Raw genomic sequence first — 23,218 nt, forward strand, 5'->3', positions numbered from 1 at the left:
AATGGTTATCATTGTACTCAAGAGGTTATCATCGTACTCAAGGGGATAAAAGGTGTGTAAACTGTGACGTGTCGATGACCACTTGAAAATAATAGACCAATGGGATCACTCGTATGTCTAAGCTATTGTTTACCTATAAGCTCACACCAGCCAATGAGCAGGCGTGATTTCTTAGTGACGCACAGAATTAGGCGGACCTTAGTCAATTGGTCACTTAGTTATTCATAAACTTGGACAATTATTTAAGGTATGAAATAATTCGATGACGATAATTAATGGAGATAAACTATATAAATGTAACTATAATATGTAGGTAAAAGTCTCCAGAGAAATTAAGTTACTGGATATAGAATGTTGGAACGAGTTATTTTCACTTATTTTAAATGTTGATATTCCTTGGGTGATGATCAATACACTATACCATCCTCACCACCACTAACACCATCATCACACCACCACCACCACACCACCATCACTATATCACCATCATCACTACAACATCATCACCAACACTACTATCACAATCAACCACCACACCACCATCACTATCACAACACCACCATCACCACTAACACTACTAAACACTCCATCAATACCATCAACATCACCACACCACCATCACTATATCACCATCATCACTACAACATCATCACCAACACTACTACTACACCATCATCACGATCAACACCACTACCACGACAACACCATCATCGCAACATCCACCACACCAACACCACATTCGCCACAACGTCACCATACCCACACCACAACACTAATAACATTACATTCACTAGACCAAGATTCACCACAAAGACCACCACAGTCACCACACAACCACCACCCACCCACCGAACCACATCACCACCACTTTCACACACACACACACACACCTGAAGCCAATATAGTGCTATACCCTCCTCGTAACACGTGTTTCAGAATGTTAATGTTAGATCGATAATCCCTATATATAGTCACGTAATTATGACCCAGAGATCAATACAGTGCTATAATACTCCCCCCCCTGCAACATGTTTTTAATATATAAATATACAGCCGCGAATATATGAACCTTACTGACACATACGACTTGCAGCCAATATAGTGCTATAATAACCCAAGCTTACTGTAACACTTAAGGTCGATTAACTATATGTTTAGCCACGTAAAAATAATCCATGGCGACTTCCACCAACAGACAATACAATGGTATACAAACTACAGGCCAGCTGTCTTTAATATCTACTATAAGGGCGATCTTCTCTATTTTTAGCCACATAGTTATGAGCCTTAGTGACCTTTCTATTTCACCACACTGGCCAGGGTAATTTTCGTATCTCTAAATTAGTTTCCGGGAGATGAAAATTATCTTAATAGAATAAAAATAGAAATGTTTAGATGTTACCTCTAATATATTTAGTGTATTATTTGGGAGTGTGTGTGTGTGTGTGTGTGTGTGTGTGTGTGTACATTTTCTTTGCATCAATGTAAAATTTTAACGATATTATCAACTGTGAAATAAGAGAGAGAGAAAGAGAAACACCTGAGAGAAAATGATAAAATTGTCCAGCCTTTAAAACCAAGATAATAACATCATCAGCTGATTGCTCCTTCCTTCCCTCCCTGCCTCCTCCTCCCTCCTCCTCCCTCCTACTCTCCTCATCCTCTCTCTTCCTCTCCTTTCCACCTTCCATCTTCCTCCCCACCTCCTCCCCCCACCCCTCCTCCCCACCTCTCCCTTCCCACCTCTTTCTCTCCTTCTCTCCTCTCCTCTCCTCTGTCATCCTTCTCCTTCCCCCCCTCTCTCCCATCACCTCCTTCTACATCTTCCCTCCACATCCTCCCTCCCTCCTCCCACTCCCTCTCCGCACAACGAGAAGACAGTCACAACAACAAGCACGACACCCCCTAGCCCAACCTCCCCAGCACCTCCTCTCTCCCAGTCACCCCCAGCCTCTTCATCTATCTTTCTCTCCCTGTCCCATATCTCTCTCTCTCTCTCTCTCTCAGACATCAAACGTTCACCTGTAGGACTCTGCCAGCTCTCACAGAAGCTCCAGGATCAAAGACTCAGACCAGAGCCAAAGTGTTTGTCTTATAATTAACTTTTGTAACGAGTCACTGTTTCTGTAACTGCCTGACTCTCTTTAACTCACGAGGAAAGGCTAGGTTAGGTTAGCTTAGGTTAGGCTAGGTTAGGTTAGCTTAGGTTAGGTTTTGATGACAAATGACGTCTTAAAAGAAACAGCAAATTTTACCACACACAAAACTTTATCCTTATTTAGCCAAAAATGTAATTTGCCTTTTTCAAGCTTAATCGGCGACTATCCTGTATATATATATACATATATATATATATATATATATATATATATATATATATATATATATATATATATATATATATATATATATATATATATATATATATATATATATATATATATATATATATATATATATATAGAGAGAGAGAGAGAGAGAGAGAGAGAGAGAGAGAGAGAGAGAGAGAGAGGTGCTGTTTGATGTGTGTGTGAGAGATTACTTGACTGGAGCAGAAATTCTCCACAACATCTGCTCTCTCCAACTCTCTCTAAGTCTCTTTTTCCATGTATTTAATTACCGGGTTATTTATCCGTTTTATCTCCACCTCTTTATTCCTCATCTCTCCTTTATATTGTGATCTCTCTATCAACTTATTGTATCATGGTCTGTTTCTTCCTCTCTATCACTCTATCTGTTGAACACTTCTCGTATCTTGGTATGGGGGGGGGGGGAAGGGTCCGGGCACTCAGGAAATTCCCACACACCTTCACAATTCCTGGGCCCTACTTAAGACGAAGGGTTCTAGGGCAAGGGTCCATTTTAGGGGCCCTTGTTTAACACCATCTTAGAATTCCCTCTAGAATTGATAAAGTTTGACTTGTTTATTTTAATGAGTTTATTTATATTTTTACTATATTCCTTTTTTTTTTCATCTCCTATATTTTTATTTTTAACATCTAGGAGGTCCTTGGCAGCTGCTCATTTTGCCCAACCTTTAATTCGGCCCTGTTTAACAACCCCCACAACACCACACCCCCCATACCTCCTTACATCTCGCCACACCTCCACACCTTACCACACCTTTCCACACCACACCCCCATACCTTCCCGCAACCCCACACTTCCCACGCTTCAACCCCACACTTCTACATCTCCCAACATCGTCCCAGTACATCCCAACAGCCACACCTTCCAACATTCCCCCCCACTCCCCCGCCTTCAGTCCCCCCTCCCTCCAAACACTCAGTATCTCGCCTACAAAACTCACAAGTGTTGGGGGAGGATAGAGGTAATATTTTTCTTTCGACCCGCTAGCTAATGAAGCAAGGCGGATGGAGAGGGTTAATCAGGCCACCTTCACACACAGGTGAATTTAATTAACGCCATCATGGAAATTGAACCGAGCAGGTACCAGCTCACAGCGGCCATGTTGTCTTCACTGGATATTTGTAAAAAAAAAAAAAATCCTCTATTACATAAAGGAAGCGTCTGAAGGGGCAATCACTAGCGCCTGGCGTTCATCTTCCTCTCTTTTCTTATTGGTAAATGACACGGTTGTTTTTTTCCGTCAGACGACCATTCGCCCACGTTACGCCTGCATTGACGCTCTCCCTCTTATGGGGTGTAAGATTATTTTTCACGTCCCCAAAGAAAAGATGAGAGAGAGAGAGAGAGAGAGAGAGAGAGAGAGAGAGAGAGAGAGAGAGATAACAGAAGCAACATCAAGTTAACGGAAGCCACATCAAGATAACAGAAGCCACATCAAGCTAACAGAAGCAACATTAAGCTAACAGAAGCCACATTAAGCTAACAGAAGCAACATCAAGCTAACAAAAGCAACATTAAGCTAACAGAAGCAACATTAAGCTAACAGAAGCAACATTAAGTTAACAGAAGCAACATTAAGCTAACAGAAGCAACATCAAGCTAACAGAAGCAACATCAAGCTAACAGAAACAACATCAAGTTAACAGGAGCAACATCAAGTTAACAGAAGAAACATTAAGCTAACAGAAGCAACATCAAGCTTACAGAAACAACATCAAGCTAACATAAGCAACATTAAGCTAACAGAAGCAACATCAAGTTAACAGAAGCAACATCAAGTTAACAGAAGAAACATTAAGCTAACAGAAGCAACATCAAGCTAACACAAGCAACATCAAGCTAACAGAAGCAACATTAAGCTAACAGAAGCAACATCAAGTTAACAGAAGCAACATCACGCTAACAGAAGCCACATCAAGCTAACAGAAGCCACGTCAAGCTATTTGAAGTTTAATTAATCCATTGACTGAATCTGAAAATCCAATCACAAGAACAAAAGCTTCATCAAGACGCTAATAAAAGCTATATCAGTAAAATGCTAACACCAAGAGAACGCTAATGAAGCTAACATCTCCACTCCAATAAAAGCTGCAACAGTAAATTTAAGTCATGGAAATGCTATTAAAAGCTATTATGAAGATGCTATTAAAAGCCCTAACAGTAAAAGCTAAAGATCGTTAAAAATATACATTAATTATAAAAGCTAACATCAAGATAAAATTAAAAGCTATAACAGTAAAAGCTAATACCATCCAAAATGCTATTAGAAGCTCACCTAATCTGAAAGCTGAAGCTGTAGCCATGATGCAGGCATTCGAGGCAGCTTAATTGGGTTGTGTGTATTTGTAATCATATTAATAATTTTGAGGGAATTCCCCGTTGATAAATTAAGATCGAGACTATTTTACGGTGGACAGTCTGGTAATTTGGCAGGTTGGTTGAGGGATGGTTAGGGGGTGCTTGGGGGTGGAAGGGTGTGATTGGGGGTAGTTAGTAGAGGGTTTGGATGGTTCAGAGTGTTGGGGAAGTGGTTGGCGAGGGTTAGGGATGGTTACATGGATGTTATGTGTAGGTGAGAGATGTAAAGTGGTGTGGTTGAGGGTAGATGTGGATGGTGAGGAATGGTTTGAAATCGGAGAGGAAATGCATGTTTGTCTTAGTTTGTTGTGTAAAATTAGGTTCAGTAGCATGAACGTCACACACACACACACACACACACACACACACACACACACACACACACACACACACACACATGCATCATTGATATAGTCGAGACCACTAAGTCCGAGACCAAGATCCTTAGAATTCGAGATCTAGACCAAGATCAATCGCAATTTTGGTATTTATTTATTTGCCTTTGTTTTAAAATCGCTCTCAGGGGTCCTGGTACGTCATAGAAACAACAACTACCATCAACTATAATCAACATCGAGGAAACTGATGTATGAGCAAAAATTCAAAATAGCCGCTGGGCACTTTATCGAATATGTGTTTTATTCAATATCTCCATTTCTAAAACAGAGTCCTGGTTTGAAGATCTGACCCCATGTTTACTGGGGTCAAGGAATCTATTTAAAAGTACTCCCACAGTTCTATGTTCACCATCTTGGATTTCAAGGTGGCTGCCATTTATGATTTTTCGTGTATATTGTTTAGTTGTTGTTACTCTAACGTTAAATTTACCGCATTTTAATTTGATAGTGATTAGAAAGCTGATTTATTGCAGTGGGAACTCACTATATATATCAAAGTTCAAAATGGCTCCTATTGTATTGCACATTGGCCAGTTTCTTGATGACGGCCATTCTAATTCTTATGATAGGGATTGTATGTAATACCCTGTGAATACACGGTTATATACTTGGCATTGTAAGCATGTCTGTATATCTGCAGCTGGGATGTTTTACAAAGTTCATTACAATTAAAAACAATACATATCTATTATATGATTTTATTGATTGAGAATATCATATGTGTACAGCAGGATGTAACTGTGAGCAGGTGATGTTGATCCTGGGTATAGAGCTTTAGTCCCTTGGTTACTCTCAGCACAAAAACATTCATGTAGTCCCAACACATCAGAATCTCGATCTGTTTATGATTATCCTAAACGTTGTTTGATTTGTGCCAGAGAAAGTTAAGATGTATATGTCTGTCATGTAGATCGTGTCACTGATGCATCCAGTGTGGAATATATTAAAGATGAGGAGTCGAGAAAGTTACAGAACAACTATTGGACATGTGGTTAAAAAGAGATGATCAGATTTCAGCTGATGTGAGAACAGGGATCAAGTTTGCTGGCGATATACGTGCTGTTGAGACAAGATATACGTGCTGTTGAGACAAGATATACGTGCTGTTGAGACAAGATATACGTGCTGTTGAGACAAGATATACGTGCTGTTGAGACAAGATATACGTGCTGTTGAGACAAGATATACGTGCTGTTGAGACAAGATATACGTGCTGTTGAGACAAGATATACGTACTGTTGAGACAAGATATACGTGCTGTTGAGACAAGATATACGTGCTGTTGAGACAAGATATACGTGCTGTTGAGACAAGATATACGTGCTGTTGAGACAAGATATAGAACAAGATATACTGTTGAGACAAGATATACGTGCTGTTGAGACAAGATATACGTGCTGTTGAGACAAGATATACGTGCGGTTGAGACAAGATATACGTGCTGTTGAGACAAGATATACGTGCTGTTGAGACAAGATATACGTGCTGTTGAGACAAGATATACGTACTGTTGAAGCAATATTTCGTCGAAAATGCTTGCAAATAATTTTTCTTATGTAGATCAGTTATGGTGAAACATGGAAATATTTATTAACTAATACGGGTATATGTGTACCAGCTATCAAATGATTTATAGTTTTTTTTTAATGATACAAATATGAGTAATTCAACACCGCTGTCAGGGGTCCACTGAGGCACCTTCGTTGACGTGGGTGTGTCGTGTCATGTGATCAGGACATCTGACAGTGTGATTAGAGTCAACCTGTCGCTGGTACCCTACACAGAGAAATGTCAGTCATCAGCGCTGGTATGACAAAGTAGCGTCATCGGTGAGGTGGGGACCGGACCTTGGTGTGAGGCACCCGGGGTCACCAGCAGAGGTTTGTCCAGGAACCCGTAATAAATAAAGCACATTGATTAAAAGTTCACCTTGTTGTAATAATCAGAGCGTGGTAATATAAAGCATACGTCTAAGAAAATATAATGTGACCAGGAAATTTTTACTTATATTATGGTCAACCTTTCCACCCAGGTGAAGTAACTCTAACTGCCCGAACCTAAACTTAACCACTTGGAAACTCACGCACAACAAACCTGAAAATTAAAAATGAACTAATTTGTGGTCTCGGAGCGCCTCGAACAAAAATCCGAGACCAAGGATGTCCAAGGCCGAGATCGAGACTTGGAAATGAAACCAGTATCGACATACACACACACACACACACACATACAAAAGAACTCCAATCTACGCTAACTATGCAGGTATCACAGTATTATTGGAATCAACTCAGATTATCCAAATTTAAACTGTGACAAAGGCTTTCAGCATTCAATTGTACACTAAAACTCAAAGAAGATTGGGAATTATTTTCCTGAATTCTGGGTAGATATTGTCGTCTCTTGCCATGTTTTTTTTTCTTTTTGATAATTTTTTAAAATTTTTATTTAATCTTGTTTACACACACATGCTCACACATCACAATTAGAAAGCTCCCTCGAGTTCCTCAGGTGAGGGACGAAATCCCAGTGTGCCGCAAATATCCTCTCTCTGGACTGCTATGCTGGAACACACACACACACACACACACACACACACACACACACACACACACACACACACATGCACATACAAAGCTATCCCGAAAGTTAAACGAAAAAGCTAAATTTAGCTCCAGCTCATAACAGGAGCCGGGCATCACATCCCTGAGTCACAGCCGAAACATTTTTACAAGACTTTACTCGTGGACAGAAAATTAGGTTGGAGTTTAGGTTCCAACTTTTCTGCCACTTCCGTTTGGAGATTTAATTCAATACATAAAACTCGTTCCAAGTTTAGGTTTCAACATTTCTGCCACTTCCGTTTAGAGAATTAATCCAATACATAAAAATCGTTCCAATAAAATTATTAGGAAATATTAATAATAAAAATTAACCGACGAAAAGATACAGTAATTAATGTACCTGATGAATTTATACACTGATAAAAAATCTACCTTATAATGAGGATCAGAGTCTCTGTCTGTATGTCTGTCTGGGGCTTGTGGGGTGGTGGTCCCCCCTGGGTGCTTCAGAGAGGGATGACAATAAGGGTTTAATTTTAAAAGGGGGGGGGGGGGAGAGGTTATAAAGAGTTCGTCATAACTCTTACGTCCGCCAGTAGTGTTCAGGTGTCATAAGGGTGATGGTGCTCGCAAACACCTGAACTATCGTACGACAGGTTCAGATTAATAATATGGGATAGTAATAACAATATATAAATTGATGAATGAAATTATTTTAATGAAGAGATAAATACAATAAGATAATACTAAATAATTACATAAATTTACTGAATACATATTTATAGTAAATAGAGATAAATAATGAAAGGCTTGAAAATAACAGTAAAATGAAAAGGGAAAAATAAATCAAACTAATCATAGACCGTGAAAGACTTCTTGAGAGTTTAAATATTCAAAAGTAAAAAACGATAACCGTTTTAACGGCCTCGGAAGGTCATCAAATCTTTCCATTAAAGTAGAGGAGAATATTCGCCGAGGGATCGTAAGCCGTAAAACAAGGGGGTGACGGTCTTTATTTCAGGCTTTATGGATATTTTTGTAGTAAAAACATTAAATTAGTCAAGAACTTCAAGTGCAAGAGTTAGTTACCTGTACTACTACTACTTTTTATCGTTGCCTCCAGCCTCCCCCAACAGCCACACCTTCGCCGCCATTTTATTACCTTAAAATTAACTATCCTAATACATAAGTAGCTACCCTAGCTGTGTTGAGTTAGTTGAGCCGCAGATCTATGCGCCATTCAAAGTCGATATCTGCGACTGTTGTCGGCTTTAGGGAGTGGAGCTGCCTTGATCAACGTTCTGAATTCTCTCCCCATATGCCCTAATGTTGCCGTTCTCGTTCCTCCTGTGTGCAGCATCGAGAGCTAGGTTGCGGTGACATGCTGCCCTGGGATCAAAAATCCTTGTGTAAAAAAAGGCACGCTGTCCCCGCGTCCAGAATCCTCGACCACTGACGTGTACACGGGCTTCGTTGGATGTGTTTGAAGTCCTGTGACGGAGGTTCTCACCGTCCAATGGAAGGAGGGGCGGTTCCACCATGATGTCGTGGCAGATTTCCCTCAGTAGATTTGCTGTTAGATGTCCTACAACAACAACAACAACAACAACAACAATAATAATAATAATAATAGAAAGCACAAGAAAATTCCTTTACAACAACATTTACAACTCAGAGTTTTATGATAACATACAAACAGGCAGACAGACACAACACAGAGGTAAGAAGATAAATCAGAGGCCTTTGATGCGACACTGCGAATATGTCAAGATATCTTCCTTGTGTGTGTGTGTGTGTGTGTGTGTGTGTGTGTGTGTGTGTGTGTGTGTGTGTGTGTGAAAATATCCCCTAAAACACAATTATCTCTGCTATATGAAAACTGTAGCTAATTACACTTAGCGTTAATTAGTTTTATCATAAAGTACATGTTAATTATGGTAATGTATTTCTCTGTTTCAAGTTATAGTTATGAAGTATTTGGGAACATGCGACTGTTTTAAACTAGATGGAAAATAAATTAAAGTAAACCTCATTTCTTAATCTTTTTACTGTCATAATCACCACAAACCAAGTTATTCAGAGGCGAATTTTCTTCCAAAACCCGTTCGTGAATTTTCCCCATAAGCGATGATTTAATAATACATCTGTAACTGACACCTAAGATACAACACAAAGAGGACTGACAAGGTGGTGCTAAATTTACACTTGCACCGTGATTAGTTGTGCTCTCACGTGTCCAGCTTCAAGGAATGAGGACGGAAGACTTCAAGATAAGTTTGGAATTAGAACACACACACACACACACACACACACACACACACACACACACACACAGTACATGATGAAGGGTGTCTAAAAACTTGAAATCTTTCCAGAAACATTTCAATGTAACCTCATAAAACCTGACCTGAATTTTAATGCTGAAAACTCGACAGAAATAATTTTAAGATGGTCAAGATACGTAAAATGAAATGGAGTCGTGTCTGTTTGTGTTTTTTATTAATATTAGTGGAAATTTTGATGTATAACTTTAGAGTATAATTTCATTTTACAAGATTATAAAAACCGAAGAAGAGAACACTAATAAAACAGAAAAACACAAAATACAAAAAGAAGTGATAAAATAAAAGATATAATGAAAGCGAGGACAAAACGAGGATATAGAAAAAAAAGCAACACGACACCAGAATTTTAAACAGATAAATTGAGTGAGTAAAAAAAAATATAAGATATATACTGAACACAAAAAGAATCTCTCTCTCTCTCTCTCTCTCTCTCTCTCTCTCTCTCTCTCTCTCTCTCTCTCTCTCTCTCTGACATTTCTTAATCTTGGCAGTAATTGGGGAAAGTAATATATATGGTAGGGAACGGAACTAAAAATAGGCTAAAGAAAAGTTCACCTGATACCTGTATTATTACCATTAAGAGATTTGTGGCACGAGAGGGAATAAGTGGGGGGAGGTGAGAGGGGCGAGGGATTTAGGGCAAGGTAGGCGAAGGTGGGGGTAGGAGGAGGTGAGGGACTTAGGGGACGGTGGGAGGTGAGAGAGGTGAGGGACTTTGGGGGAGAAGGAGGTGGGGGACTTTCAGGAAAATGGGGGAGGAAGGTAAAGGGGTGAAGGAGGGGGTTCGGGGTGGTTACAGTGAGTGGATACAAAGAGAGGTTAAAGGGAGGTAAATGGGTTAAGGGGAGGTAAGGGGTAGGTAAGAGAGTTAAGGGGGAAGTAAGGTGGGTTACAATATGTGGAGATGGGAATCGATAAGGTAGTCATGCGAGGGATGGTGACCGCTATTGCTCTCGTCTATTTAAAGCTTCCTTTATCGATTACTGACGTGTGTGTGTGTGTGTGTGTGTGTGTGTGTGTGTGTGTGTGTGTGTGTGTGTGTGTGTGTGTGTGTGTGTGTGTGTGTGTGTGTGTGTGTGTGTGTGTGTGTGTGTGTGTGTGTGTGTGGTTTCGTAAGAGAGAGAGAAACATCCCAACGCAGCTCTTCCCCAGCACACATTAAATTTTCCTTTCCATCTTAAAGTAGTAGTTGTTGCCTAAAGTTCGCCCTTACGTAGTACCGTCTTCACCCCTCATCGCCTTTTATAGACAAATTAATCCTGGGAGACGACATTTCGCTCGTATAAAGCTATAGAAACAGTACAGCCGTTAATTTAACAGACCAGACGTTTTATTCAGTTTCCTCGCCAAAAAGAAAAGCCAAAAATAATGAAGAAAAGGAATAAAATTTTATCGTCCGTTTTCTGTTTACTGATTCTTGGTTGTTATACATAAGCTCTTCCATTTTTTTTTGGGGGGGGGGTAAAGAAGTTGATTTATCTTTTATCCCTGCGGTCGACGCTAGCGGAAATCTTAATTCATTTTTTTATTGGAGTCAGAGGAGGGAAGGTTGGCTTTATTTGGCCACAAGTTATAAAAGTGCGACCAGCTCAGAGGGTAAACAGGCAACAAGGGAAATATTTTAGCGCGTCTACGTCTCACAGCAGCACTACGTTATTACTGCAACCCGGAAGTTGCTGAAATTCTCACAGTGTCATACTTAAATTTTCCATCTAACTGGAGACGTCATAATACAACTCACTGTCTGTCTTAAGCTATGACGCAAACATAAAATTTTTGGTGAAATATAAACTTGTCATTCAGTTGGGTGTCACATCTTATAAACCAGCGGCGTATTTTAGGGGCTGGGTCCTCTTCCCTCGGGCCAGCACACTGTCCTTCCTTGTGTTTTGTTGTTGTATTGTTGCAGCTCAGTTGAGAAGAGATAAAAATGTCTTTTGTAACAAAGAAAACGTTTACTAAACAATATCACATGGGGGTGTTAGGGTGTTTACTCTGCTACGTACACACAAGCTAGACTTTTCTAGTACATGTACTGTACACCCTGGTGGAGGTTACAAGTACACCCGGGGCGTCAATCAGTCCATGATGCAGTCTTGTGGACGTTGTATCATAGGCTAACACTCACCGGACAGATTAGGCGTCACAATATTAACACTAGGTTAGGTTATATTAGGTTTGTTCGGTGAGTTTTTGTCCTACCCTCAGGACGAACACCGTGGATTCTCCTGATCTTTTTTTATCATAACAAAACGCTAAGATATGCTTCAATCATAGTAGCAAGTAAATCAGTAAACAATTTTCTGAGTTCGACAATTAGATGTCTCGTAGAGGGTCATTGTTGTTATATTTTACTCACTAGTAAAATCCCCGGGGAAGTCTCGCCAAACAGGTGGAGACAGAACAGCCAGGTCTCTCTGGTAGTCTGGATATACAGTATACTGTATGTGACCAAGTGGATCGTTTTGTGACAAGCCGCTAGGGATATGGTTATATTGTACCAATAGTGTTGATTCACATCAAATATCTCGCACATATTGCCTCTTGATTGGGGATTCAACCTCCGTGGCCAGTGGACTGCCAGCCCAGTACGTTGACATCACCGCCTCCATGGCCAGTGTTTTGACATAATGCAAACGCTGGCGATGTTAACAATGTGATCAAGCCGACGCTGGCAGACCACACGTCCTAATAGTTATCATTCTCACATCTTAAGACCTCACCGAAGTCCACGCTACATGGGAGTTAACTGCCCTACCACCACCCCTCACTGCCCTGCCCACCACCCCTCACTGCCCTGCCCACCACCCCTCACTACCCTGCCCACCACCCTTCACTGCCCTGCCCACCACCCTTCACTACCCTGCCCTCCACCCCTCACTACCCTGCCCTCCACCCCTCACTACCCTGCCCACCATCCCCCAGGGGAGCGTCCTCTCCCCCACCCTATATATTATCTACACAAGTGACACCCCGCCTCCCACTAGAATAGGTAACGAAGATATTATGTATGCAGATGACATCACTCAAATAACAACACATCAAGGAAAATCGCCAGCGTTACAGGCCGACAACACCAGGCGGGAATTAGAAAGGGTAAATAACTACGAAAAACAATGGAAAATCCAAACCAGTCTCCCGAAATTCACAGTGATACCCTTATGCAGAAGGAAAACCCATCCATTAGTAACCAATAATGACCAGATAGAATACAAAAGCAGAGGCACCCTCCTGGCCCTGCATATATCCACGACTGGTTACTCCCATCATGTCCACACCAGGAAGGAAAAAGCAAGAAGAGAGCTGAGAAAACTATACCGCTTTAAAGCGCTTCCTGAGAAAATAAAACTCAGCCTGGTAACGTTATTTATCACAACGATATTAACTTACCCAGCAATACCACTTCATACTATGAGCACCACTCAAATATTAAAATTACAGGTGGTCCAAAATGAAGCCCTAAGGTTTCGTCACAGGTGAAAGATACCCCTTCACCAGAACCACAGCCGAGATACATAGAGACCTGAGAATGAAACCCATTAACCAGCAGCTGCACACCCTGGCCAGCAGAATCTGGCAAAAGATAGAACGATCAGAGCAAGAACTCCTTCAAAGACTCCCACCAGATAACGACAGCAACCATGCATGGTTTCCAAAAAGTTACCAAATCTCAAAAGGTCCATTCCCACTCCCGATCTACACGGCCAGGCAATAAACAACCCCCCTAGACCAACAGCCGCCAGTAAGGTCGGCGGAACGTGAAATAAGGCCCTTAAAACACCCATGTATGGGATAGGGTAGGATGTCTAGTGCCTGTACCGACAGACAATAACTAACCCATGACACAACCCTAACACACTATTAGCTTAGCTAGGCGGCCAGCCCGCCCTCTCTTACCTCCTCCTAAACTTCTTCAATTTTCGAACTATAACTTCCTTCCCCCACCTCTAATCTTCTTTCACCCCTCCTTTATCTAAAAAAAAAAAAAACTTCCTTGCCCGCCACCCCTCACAGCCCTGCCCACCACCCCACTGCCCTACCCACCACCCTTTGCCACCCACACCCTCTCCCTGCCCCACCCCCCCACCACCCCTCACTACCCTGCCCACCACCCCTCACTACCACCCCTCACTACCCCTGCCCACCCCTCCCTGCCCACCCCTGCCCACCACCCTCCCACCCCACCTGCCCACCACCACCACCCCTCACTACCATTGCCCACCACCCCTCACTACCATTGCCCACCACCCTACCACCGCCCCACCCCTGCCCACCTCACCACCCCTCACACCATTGCCCACCACCACCCACCACCCTCACCCCTACCACCCCTGCACCCCACCCTCAGCCCTGCCCACCACCCCTGCCCCACCACCCCTCTTGCCCTGCCCACCACCCCTCACTGCCCTGCCCACACCCCCTACAAACCTGCCCACAACCCCTCACTACCCTGCCCACCACCCCACTGCCCTGCCCACCACCCCTCACCATTGTCCACCACCCCTCACCCACCACCCTCACCCCTTGCCCACCACCCCTCCTGCCCTGCCCACCACCCTCACTACCCTGCCCACCATCCCACTTCATTGCCCCCCTGCACTCACCCTGCCCACCACCCCTCACTGCCCTGCCCCACCCCCCATCACCCTGCACCCCCACCCCCCACTACCTGCCCACCCCCATCCCTACCTACCCCTTCCCACCACCCTACCCTGCCCACCACCGCCCACCACCCTACACCTGCCCCCTGCCCACCACCGCCCACCACACTCCTTGCCTTGCCCACCGCCCCACCACACTACCCACCTCCTGCCTTACCTAGCACCTGCGTGTAGGTTCAGAACATAATTTATCTATAAATATTATTAATTTTCAATTTTGTGAGAAAAATTCCCATAAACCCGAGAAAATACTATATTTAACGTATTCGAATTGCACCATTAAAGTCTAATTTTTAGAAATATGGTTTTATGGAAGAGGTTCTCTCGCCCCCACCTCCTTCACCCCTTCCCCTTCACTCCTTCCCCTTCATTCCCACCCTTTTACCCCCTCCTCTTCACCCTTTCCTCTTCATCCCCTTCCCTTTCCTCTTTACCCCCACCCTTTTACCCTCCTCTTCACCCTTCCCATTCCTCTCCCCTTCACCCATTTACCCCTCCTCTTCACCCTTCCTTCACCCCCACCCTTTCACCCCTTTTTTTCACCCTTTACCCGTCACCCCCTAATCTTTACCCTCCTTTCACCCCCTCCCCTTCAATCACCCCCCTTCATCCCTTCTCCCTTAATCAATGGATCTATGAATTATTATGGGTGTGTATGGCTGGAAATAATACTGGCTCAGCAGAATGATGTCTTCAGTGCACAGTGTTAACATCTTAATCGATTACCTGAAGATTAGACACCCCAGCTTATTTCTTCCGAAGATTAAGCCCTTTAACGCTAACCTAACCTAACCTAACCTACCTCTCACCATGTAGCGTTATGGTGGTTAATCTCCAGGTTCAAATAATCTGGGGTGTCTCATCTTTACGTGATTTATCGTAGTTAATAAAATATCCTTGCTGGAATTAAGTCTGTCTGGTCAGTAGTGTCTGTAGAGGTGTACTGGAGACCTCTTTCTACTAGTACTATCTTGTGTGCCCTTGTTTGTGTGGACACCTCCCCCCCCACACACATGGAAAAGTCCTGGATTCGCTCCCGTATAAAATTACTACGTGTTCCTGTCCTCTTGTATTCGCTGTGTTTACATTATAACGTAAAATTGTATTATCAGTAAAATCTAGCTTAATGCCGTAACATAGTTGTGTGTACACAGAGCCCCTTAACTGCCTCCTCTCTTCCAGTGTTTTTCACAGAATGGCCTCCTGTTCACCAGGCTGGCCAAGCTCATACCAAACCCTCGGGTACACTGGCAGCGCATGACAAACTGGTCAATTGTTTTATAACTGTGCTTTTGTGACAGCTGGCGGAGTGGAAAGAATAAAGTGAGTTTATTTTGTGTCCACTTTATATGACGTCATGTGTTAGGTGGTGAAATATACTTCATAACACAGCTGCAGTGAAGTATTGTCCCGCCTTCCATTAGTATATACATCGTTAGTCAGGTCCCGCTGCTTCATCCTGTGTTGTGGTGCTGTAAAATTACTACAGATAAGACCCCGCTAGAGTGGACACAGATGTGACCTGAGAAGTGACAGACATTAGTTGGGCCTGGGCGGACACGTGTGTTATTTAATTATAGTAATAACTTTATAAAATGAAGAGTTGCAGATTTATCAATGACGATGATGTATACAATGACGACGATGTGTACAATGACGACGAGGATGTGTACAATGACGACGATGATGTATACATTAAAGACGATGATGTATACAGTGACGACGATGATGTATACAATGACGACGATGATGTGTACAATGATGAAGACAATGTATTCAATGACCATTATGATGTATACAATGACGATGATGTATGCACTACCGAGATATACCGTAGGGTCTCTTTGAACACGGTACGGGTGAGTTGACAGTTGACATTCAAATGCCTTAGGCTGCGGGCGCTTCTCAGATATCCATCGTAAAATAATGAATATCTGGGTCCGCCTTATCGTCGCCCTACCATTGTTTGGCGGGAGTACCAGCAGAGCGTTTTCTTGACGACGTGAAGAATTTACTTCTTTCTTTTATGGTTCCAATAACGACTCACAATTCCCGCCATCTAGTACACGTTTTGAATGGGAACAAGGACGATTTAACGGTAAACTTAAGTCGATTTGGCGGTAAACCAGGTCGATTTGGCGGTGTCATGGATTTTATTTAAAGTCTGAGTGTCTGGGTGTGGATGTTATATAAGGTTATATTATATTGTGTCTCTTATAGTTCTTACCGTAGAGTTCGATAATTTCACACTGGTTACTTACAGGAGATTATGGTGTATCTACGTAGAAATTCACTCTCCACCACCCGACATTCCATGATTTATTCTTGATAAATGATGATTTAATGAGTTCCATTAATTTCCAACATCCATCTAAGTTATTGGTTTTACTTTGTCATAACCAATCAGTCATTACCTTTAGTAATAATAAGATAGGATCACAGATACTGGCAGATAATTGCACTTACATTTATTTGTCAAGCTTCCATACAATGATTTACAATTTGCATGTATATATGAGTCACTCACATTCACGCTGTAATAAAATTAATCTTCTAAAAGAGGGAATTTTCAACTTGGGGACACATGTGATTACTCTACTGTGGGTATGACTTAACAGAGCCTTAATTCTTCAAGTGATACATTTACTGCCAGCCTGGATTGCTCTTGTTGCAACCAGGCTTCCGTACAAGAACTTCTTTCCACGGGGAATAACAACAAAAAGGTACTCTTCATTGACAGTCACTGTAGACGGTTGTCGCATCAAGGGGAACTGGTAAGCGTGACTTGATTAACCACTTGGGTTCAGTAGGCCAGCCTGGATTGCTTTTGTCGCAATCAGGCTTCCACGTAATTTTTCCACGGGGATAACAAATCTGGGTTAACACACTTAATCTCGTGTCGATCACGGTCACTAGACGGGTGTCGCACAGGAGAACTCTGTAAGCGTGACTTGATTAACCATTTACTGTAGGTTTGATAGGCCAGCCTGGATTGCTCTTGTCGCAACCAGGCATCCACCCGTGATATTTCCACGGAGATAACAGCCGAGGTTAGCACACTTTGTCTCGTGTCACTGACGGTCACTGTACGGGGTGGCGGTGGAGGACTCTGCGTGGTGTCCCGTTCCCTTCAGGAGGGAGAGGGTGGGGACGACGTCTTAACTAACCCATGACCGAGGGGATACTACTCAAAATGTGGTTTTGGGGCGTGAGGCGATGAACAGTACAACACTGTCTCAATGGCCTCCCCCTATAGACTGGCTAACATACCACTAATGGAAAAAATATATCGTGGTCATGGCTCGCCAGGTACCTTCTCTAGTAAATAAACTTTGGAGTTGGTTGCGTGGGTAAGCCTAACACAACCCATGACAGGCAGTAAACCAAGAAAGTATGGTGGAAAATCAGAAAGGTTTGGTGGGAAACTAGAAAGATTTAGCGGAAAACAAGGTCGAATTGATAAAAATCCAGGTCGATTTGGCGGGAAACCAGGAAGGTTTGGCGGGAAAAAAAGGAAAGTCGTCTTAGCGGGAAACCTTTTGGCGGGAAACCAGTAAAGTCCAACTTGGCAAGAAAGTGGAATGTTATGGCGCCAAATAAGAATCTCTTATCATTAATGACACTAACATGGAAGTGATTAAATCATCCGTGAAAAACATCTTTTGGACAACAATAAACATAACAAAGAGACAAAGAAAGATGTTTATTCCTACTCTGATGGAGCTGAATTTGGCTATTATTTGTGGTATATATTTTACGACTCATGTTTACAGTAACCAAGTGAGGGACTGAATACATTTACCTCAACAAACTGTGCAGTAAAGAACATTGTAATTACAGGACATAGAGTGCATAATATTCTTAATTATTACAGTATAGTATAGATTGTATAGTATAATATAGTATATTATAAATTGTATAGTATAGTATAGACCCAATATCTTACAATGAGGATAAAAGCCGCGAGAATCTCCCGTCTCATTTTACGGTTGACTCAAGAGGCACGGACCGGGAGGCAGTGGATGGCGTAACTTGATAATGACGGAGAACGGAGCTGCATACACTTATGTAAACTAATACTGCGTTCAAACTGCTCTTTTACTATCAAACCAGATGCACTTTGTCTTGAGTGCAGAGCTTGGGAGGACGGAGGGAGGTGTGTGTGTGTGTGTGTGTGTGTATGTGAGGGGGGGGTTGCAAGGTAGAGAGGATGGGAGGAGGAATGGATGGACGGAATAGATGGGTGAAGGAATAGTTGGATGGAAGAATAGACGGGAGAAGGAACGGATGGATGGAAGAATAGACGAGAGGTGGAATGGGTGGACGGGAGGATAGAAATATAGACGGGAGAAGGAATGGATGAATGGAAGAAAAGACGGAGAGAGAGAGAGGACCAAGGAAGACAAAAAAAGACAAGAGGTTTGTTGGATGAATAAGTTATGAAGCTTGAAGAGGGTGAATGGACAGTGAAAGATTAGAATAAATTAGTGGGTAAGTGTTTTGGGTGACAGTGAGTCATTTTAGGCTGATGATGGTGATGATGGTGGTGGTGGTGGTAGTAGTGGTAGTGTTGGTGGTGGTGATGGTAGTAGTGATTATGATGGTAATAATGATGATAATTATAAAGTATATAGGGAGGCAGGGTTATTATACCGTATTTACTGTATATACATACTTCCAAATACATACATATACAGTATAGACAGCGAGAAGCGGAACAGTAGACAAACAGACGCACCTAAGTTTCTCATACACGAATATAAACCAACAAGAATAAACTACAACTGCAAATAGCAAAAACGAATAAAAAATCAATACAAACAGAGAAACAAAACTTACACAAACATGTACGGAGAGTCAACCAAAACTGTATGTTTGTTTACGTGAGTTACTCTCAGAACCACCGCCCAGGGGGAATGGCGCCACTGCCTTTTCCCATCCACCATAGTTACTCTTACTTGGCCTCCCTATATCTGGGTGGTCTCTACGTGGGTAGTGGGCGGCGTGGGCGTGATAAAGAAACTAGATGGATTAATGAAATTAACTCTGTAGCTTAATGTTAAGTGGGTAGGAGTGGAAGAAAACGTGAGGAGGTGGCAGAGTAGAAGGAGTGTGTTGAGGTTAGTGTCTGGGGTTCAAATCTCATCCAGCACAGTTAGTGATGATTGCCGCCGCCCGCTGGGACCTGTGGGCCGAGATTAGGGATTCGTGCAGCGCGGGGAATTGTATGGGTTTGTGAGGATGGTGGCAGAGGAGACTGTGTGGGCGGCGTGGTGGACTGTCTGGGTGGCTAAAGGGATTATGTGGGCGTCGTTTAAGGACACTATGTGGGCGGCATGGAGGATTGTGTGGGTGGCTTATGGGATTATGTGGTCAGTTTTTATGCACCGTGTATACGGCTTGGGTGGCTTAAGGAAATTGTGTTCATGGTGGCAGAGGAGACATTTCAAGGGGCTGTGTGGCTGGACTAGGGAACTGTTTGGAGGCTTGGGTGGCTTGGAGTGGTCCTTGGGTGTTTTGGTGTGGTCCTTTGGTGTCTTGGTGTAGTCCTTGGGTGTCCTGGTGTGGTCCTTGGGTGGCTTGGTGTGGTCCTTGGGTGGCTTTGTGTGGTCCTTTGGTGTCTTGGTGTGGTCCTTGGGTGGCTTGGCGTGGTTTTTGGGTGTCTTGGTGTGGTCCTTTGGTGTCTTGGTGTGGTCCTTTGGTGTCTTGGTGTGGTCCTTGGTGGCTTGGTGTGGTCCTTTGGTGTCTTGGTGTGGTCCTTGGGTTGCTTGGCGTGGTCCAAGGATGACTTTGCGTCTGTGAGTTACTTAAAATTGTCTGTGGCTTGATGTGGTCTGTGGGTGGTTTCATATGATGTATAGGTGGCTTGGGTAGTTTAAAATGATATATGAGTGGCTTGGGTAGTTTAATATGATCCATGGGTGGCTTGGTTAGTTTAATATGATCCATGGGTGGCTTGGGTAGTTTAATATGATCTTTGGATGGCTTGGGTGGTTTAATATGATCTATGGGTGGCTTGGGCGGTTTAGCATTACCCGTCACAATAGTTTACTCCGCCAGGTATCGCGTCAGGCAGACTGGGCTCGTGGGATTAACATGTAACAGCGATTTATCCCCGAGGAAGTGAACCTAATCCTGGAGGGGGATTTAAAGAGATTAAGGGAGAGGGGGGGAGAGAGGGGAAGTGGGGAGAGGACAGGAGGGGAGGGTGACTGGAGTGGAGAAAGGGGGAAGTAGAGTGATGGAGAGGAGGGGAAAAGGGCTGGGGAAGGAGAAGAGAGAGATGAGGAGAGGTGTGAGGGAAGAGGGAGGAGAAAGGTGCCAGAGGGGTGATGAAAGCGGGAGAGGAAGAAGAGGAGAAGGATGATTGAAGAAGAGGTAAGATGGGAGGGAGGAGGAGGAGTGTTGAGGATAATGGAAAGGAATCTATACACTTATGTAAACACACACACACACGCACACACACACACACACACACACACACACACACACACACACACACACACACACACACACACACACACACACTCCCGTTGTCACTGTTCAGATGTTTATGTCGCCAGGTACCTAACCCTAAACCACCACGTATAGGTTACCCATCTACCACACCCACACAAATCCACTTTGGCACACCCACACACCCAACAAAGCCATCCTGACACTCACACACCCCATAAATCCATCTTGCCACACCCTCACACACCTTCACAAACCCACAAGATCCAGTTGACGTAAACTAAAATTTTGTGGGATGTTAGATCTTTCTGGGGGTAGGGTTTCCATGCTTGTATACAGTAATCCAGATTGGGACCTACTTGAGATTTGTATAGTTAAAGGAGCATTTTCCTCACTGCTACCCCAGCTTGTGCTTAGTGTTGTTGTATCCTACGTGTAAGATCTTGCATTTGTCGGTCTCGAGGCCATTTGAACAGCTCATTCAGGTCTTCCTGCATTGTTACATTATTCCTTGACCTTCTGGAGGTTGTTTGCATGAGTGGGATTACCTTGTTATTTTATAAGTGGGATTATGTTGTTATTTTGATTGGGATTTCTTCAGTATTCCTTTGAGTGGAATATTCTTGATATTTTCACAATTGGGACATTTTAAAGATTTTATTTTTTGCGAATGAGATTTTCTAAGACTTATATGAATTTTTATTTAATGTTTTTAAAATAAGTTTTAAGGAAAGACTAATGGATGAGATTTCATTAAATTAGCCTGGAAGATTTCCTTAACTCTTTAAAGGGCAATATCTCTCGCACTTAAGTATTTTATTCTGACTAACAGAGACGATTTCATTCAGCTCAGTGAATCCCCTGCCACTCAAAGGGTTAAAAGAAATGCGTTAGTGATGTCCGTAATTTTTTGAGAAGAAATAATAATAATAATAATAATAATAATAATAATAATAATAATAATAATAATAATAACAATAATAATAATAATAAGATGGAGAAGAATAAATAGTATGAAGAAACTAAAAAAACAACAAGAAAAGAAAATAAGAACAAAATAATAAGAAATGAAACACATAAATATCGAAAAATCCAACAGAAAGGATAAACGAAAGAATATTAAATACTCCCGATAAGTGATGACGCTCGGCAGAATATCTCACCAAGAGGATTAGTGACGTACTAGAGTTAAGTTATTGATACATTATATGAGTAAAACAATATGTAAACAAAAACAATATGTAAACAAAAACAATATGTAAACAAAAATGATACATGTTATAGAGAAGGGAAAATCTTGCTTTGTGTTTGTCCCCTTCATTAATAGCGGGTTATGTCGAGAGAGAGAGAGAGAGAGAGAGAATGTTAACTATGGTGAAAGAAACAGTTATATAATATAAACTTGAATATATTAAAAAATATATAAATCAACAGATAAGATAATACCAAAATGCAAACTCAAAAATCATGACAAGAAACACAACAAAGACTTGAAAAAATAACGAAAGAAAATCCATATAAAAGACAATGAAATGTAAATGACTAAAAATAGTTATAGTGAATTACGATTAAAGCTAAAAAAAAATACTAAAAAACAAGAGGTCTGGTATAACGTTGACCCTCGCCCCGTTTTTGACCTATGGTTTTAATTTGAGTCTGGGTCACTACTGTTATGACACCCCATGACCTTATTTCTAGCTTGGGTCACTCTTGGATGACAACCCGTCTTTATCTCTAGCCTGGGTCACTACTGCTATGGCTACCTGACCTTATTTCTTGTTTGGGCCACTTCTGCTATGACCCCGCTGACCTTATTTCTAGCTTGGGTCACTACTGCTATGACCACCTAACCTAATTTCTAGCCTGAGTCACTTCTTCTATGATCACTGACCATATTTCTAGCCTGGGTCACTTGCTATGACTACTTGACCTTATATCTAGCCTGAGTCACTCTTGCTATGATCACTGACCTTATTTCTAACTTGGGTCACTACTGATATGACCCCACTGACCTCATTTCTAGCCTGGGTCACTCGGACTATGACTCCTGACCTTATTTCTAGCCTGGC

The 23,218-nt window shown here is 42.3% G+C and overlaps 1 protein-coding gene across 1 annotated transcript in view; it reads right to left on the minus strand.

The window, feature by feature from the left end:
• Positions 1-23,166, minus strand: part of LOC121870380 (extensin-like) — a 41,362-nt gene extending 18,196 nt beyond the window's left edge. Inside the window, exons 1-2 of the mRNA XM_042372195.1 lie at positions 23,162-23,166; positions 20,162-20,489 (exon numbers count right to left, since the gene is read on the minus strand). Coding sequence (XP_042228129.1) covers positions 20,162-20,489; positions 23,162-23,166 — 333 coding nt within the window. The remainder of the gene's footprint in view (positions 1-20,161; positions 20,490-23,161) is intronic.
• Positions 23,167-23,218: the final 52 nt, after the last annotated feature.

Source organism: Homarus americanus, unplaced genomic scaffold (genome assembly GCF_018991925.1).
Source record: "Homarus americanus isolate GMGI-L3 unplaced genomic scaffold, GMGI_Hamer_2.0 scaffold32583, whole genome shotgun sequence".
NCBI classification, from domain to species: domain Eukaryota; kingdom Metazoa; phylum Arthropoda; class Malacostraca; order Decapoda; family Nephropidae; genus Homarus; species Homarus americanus.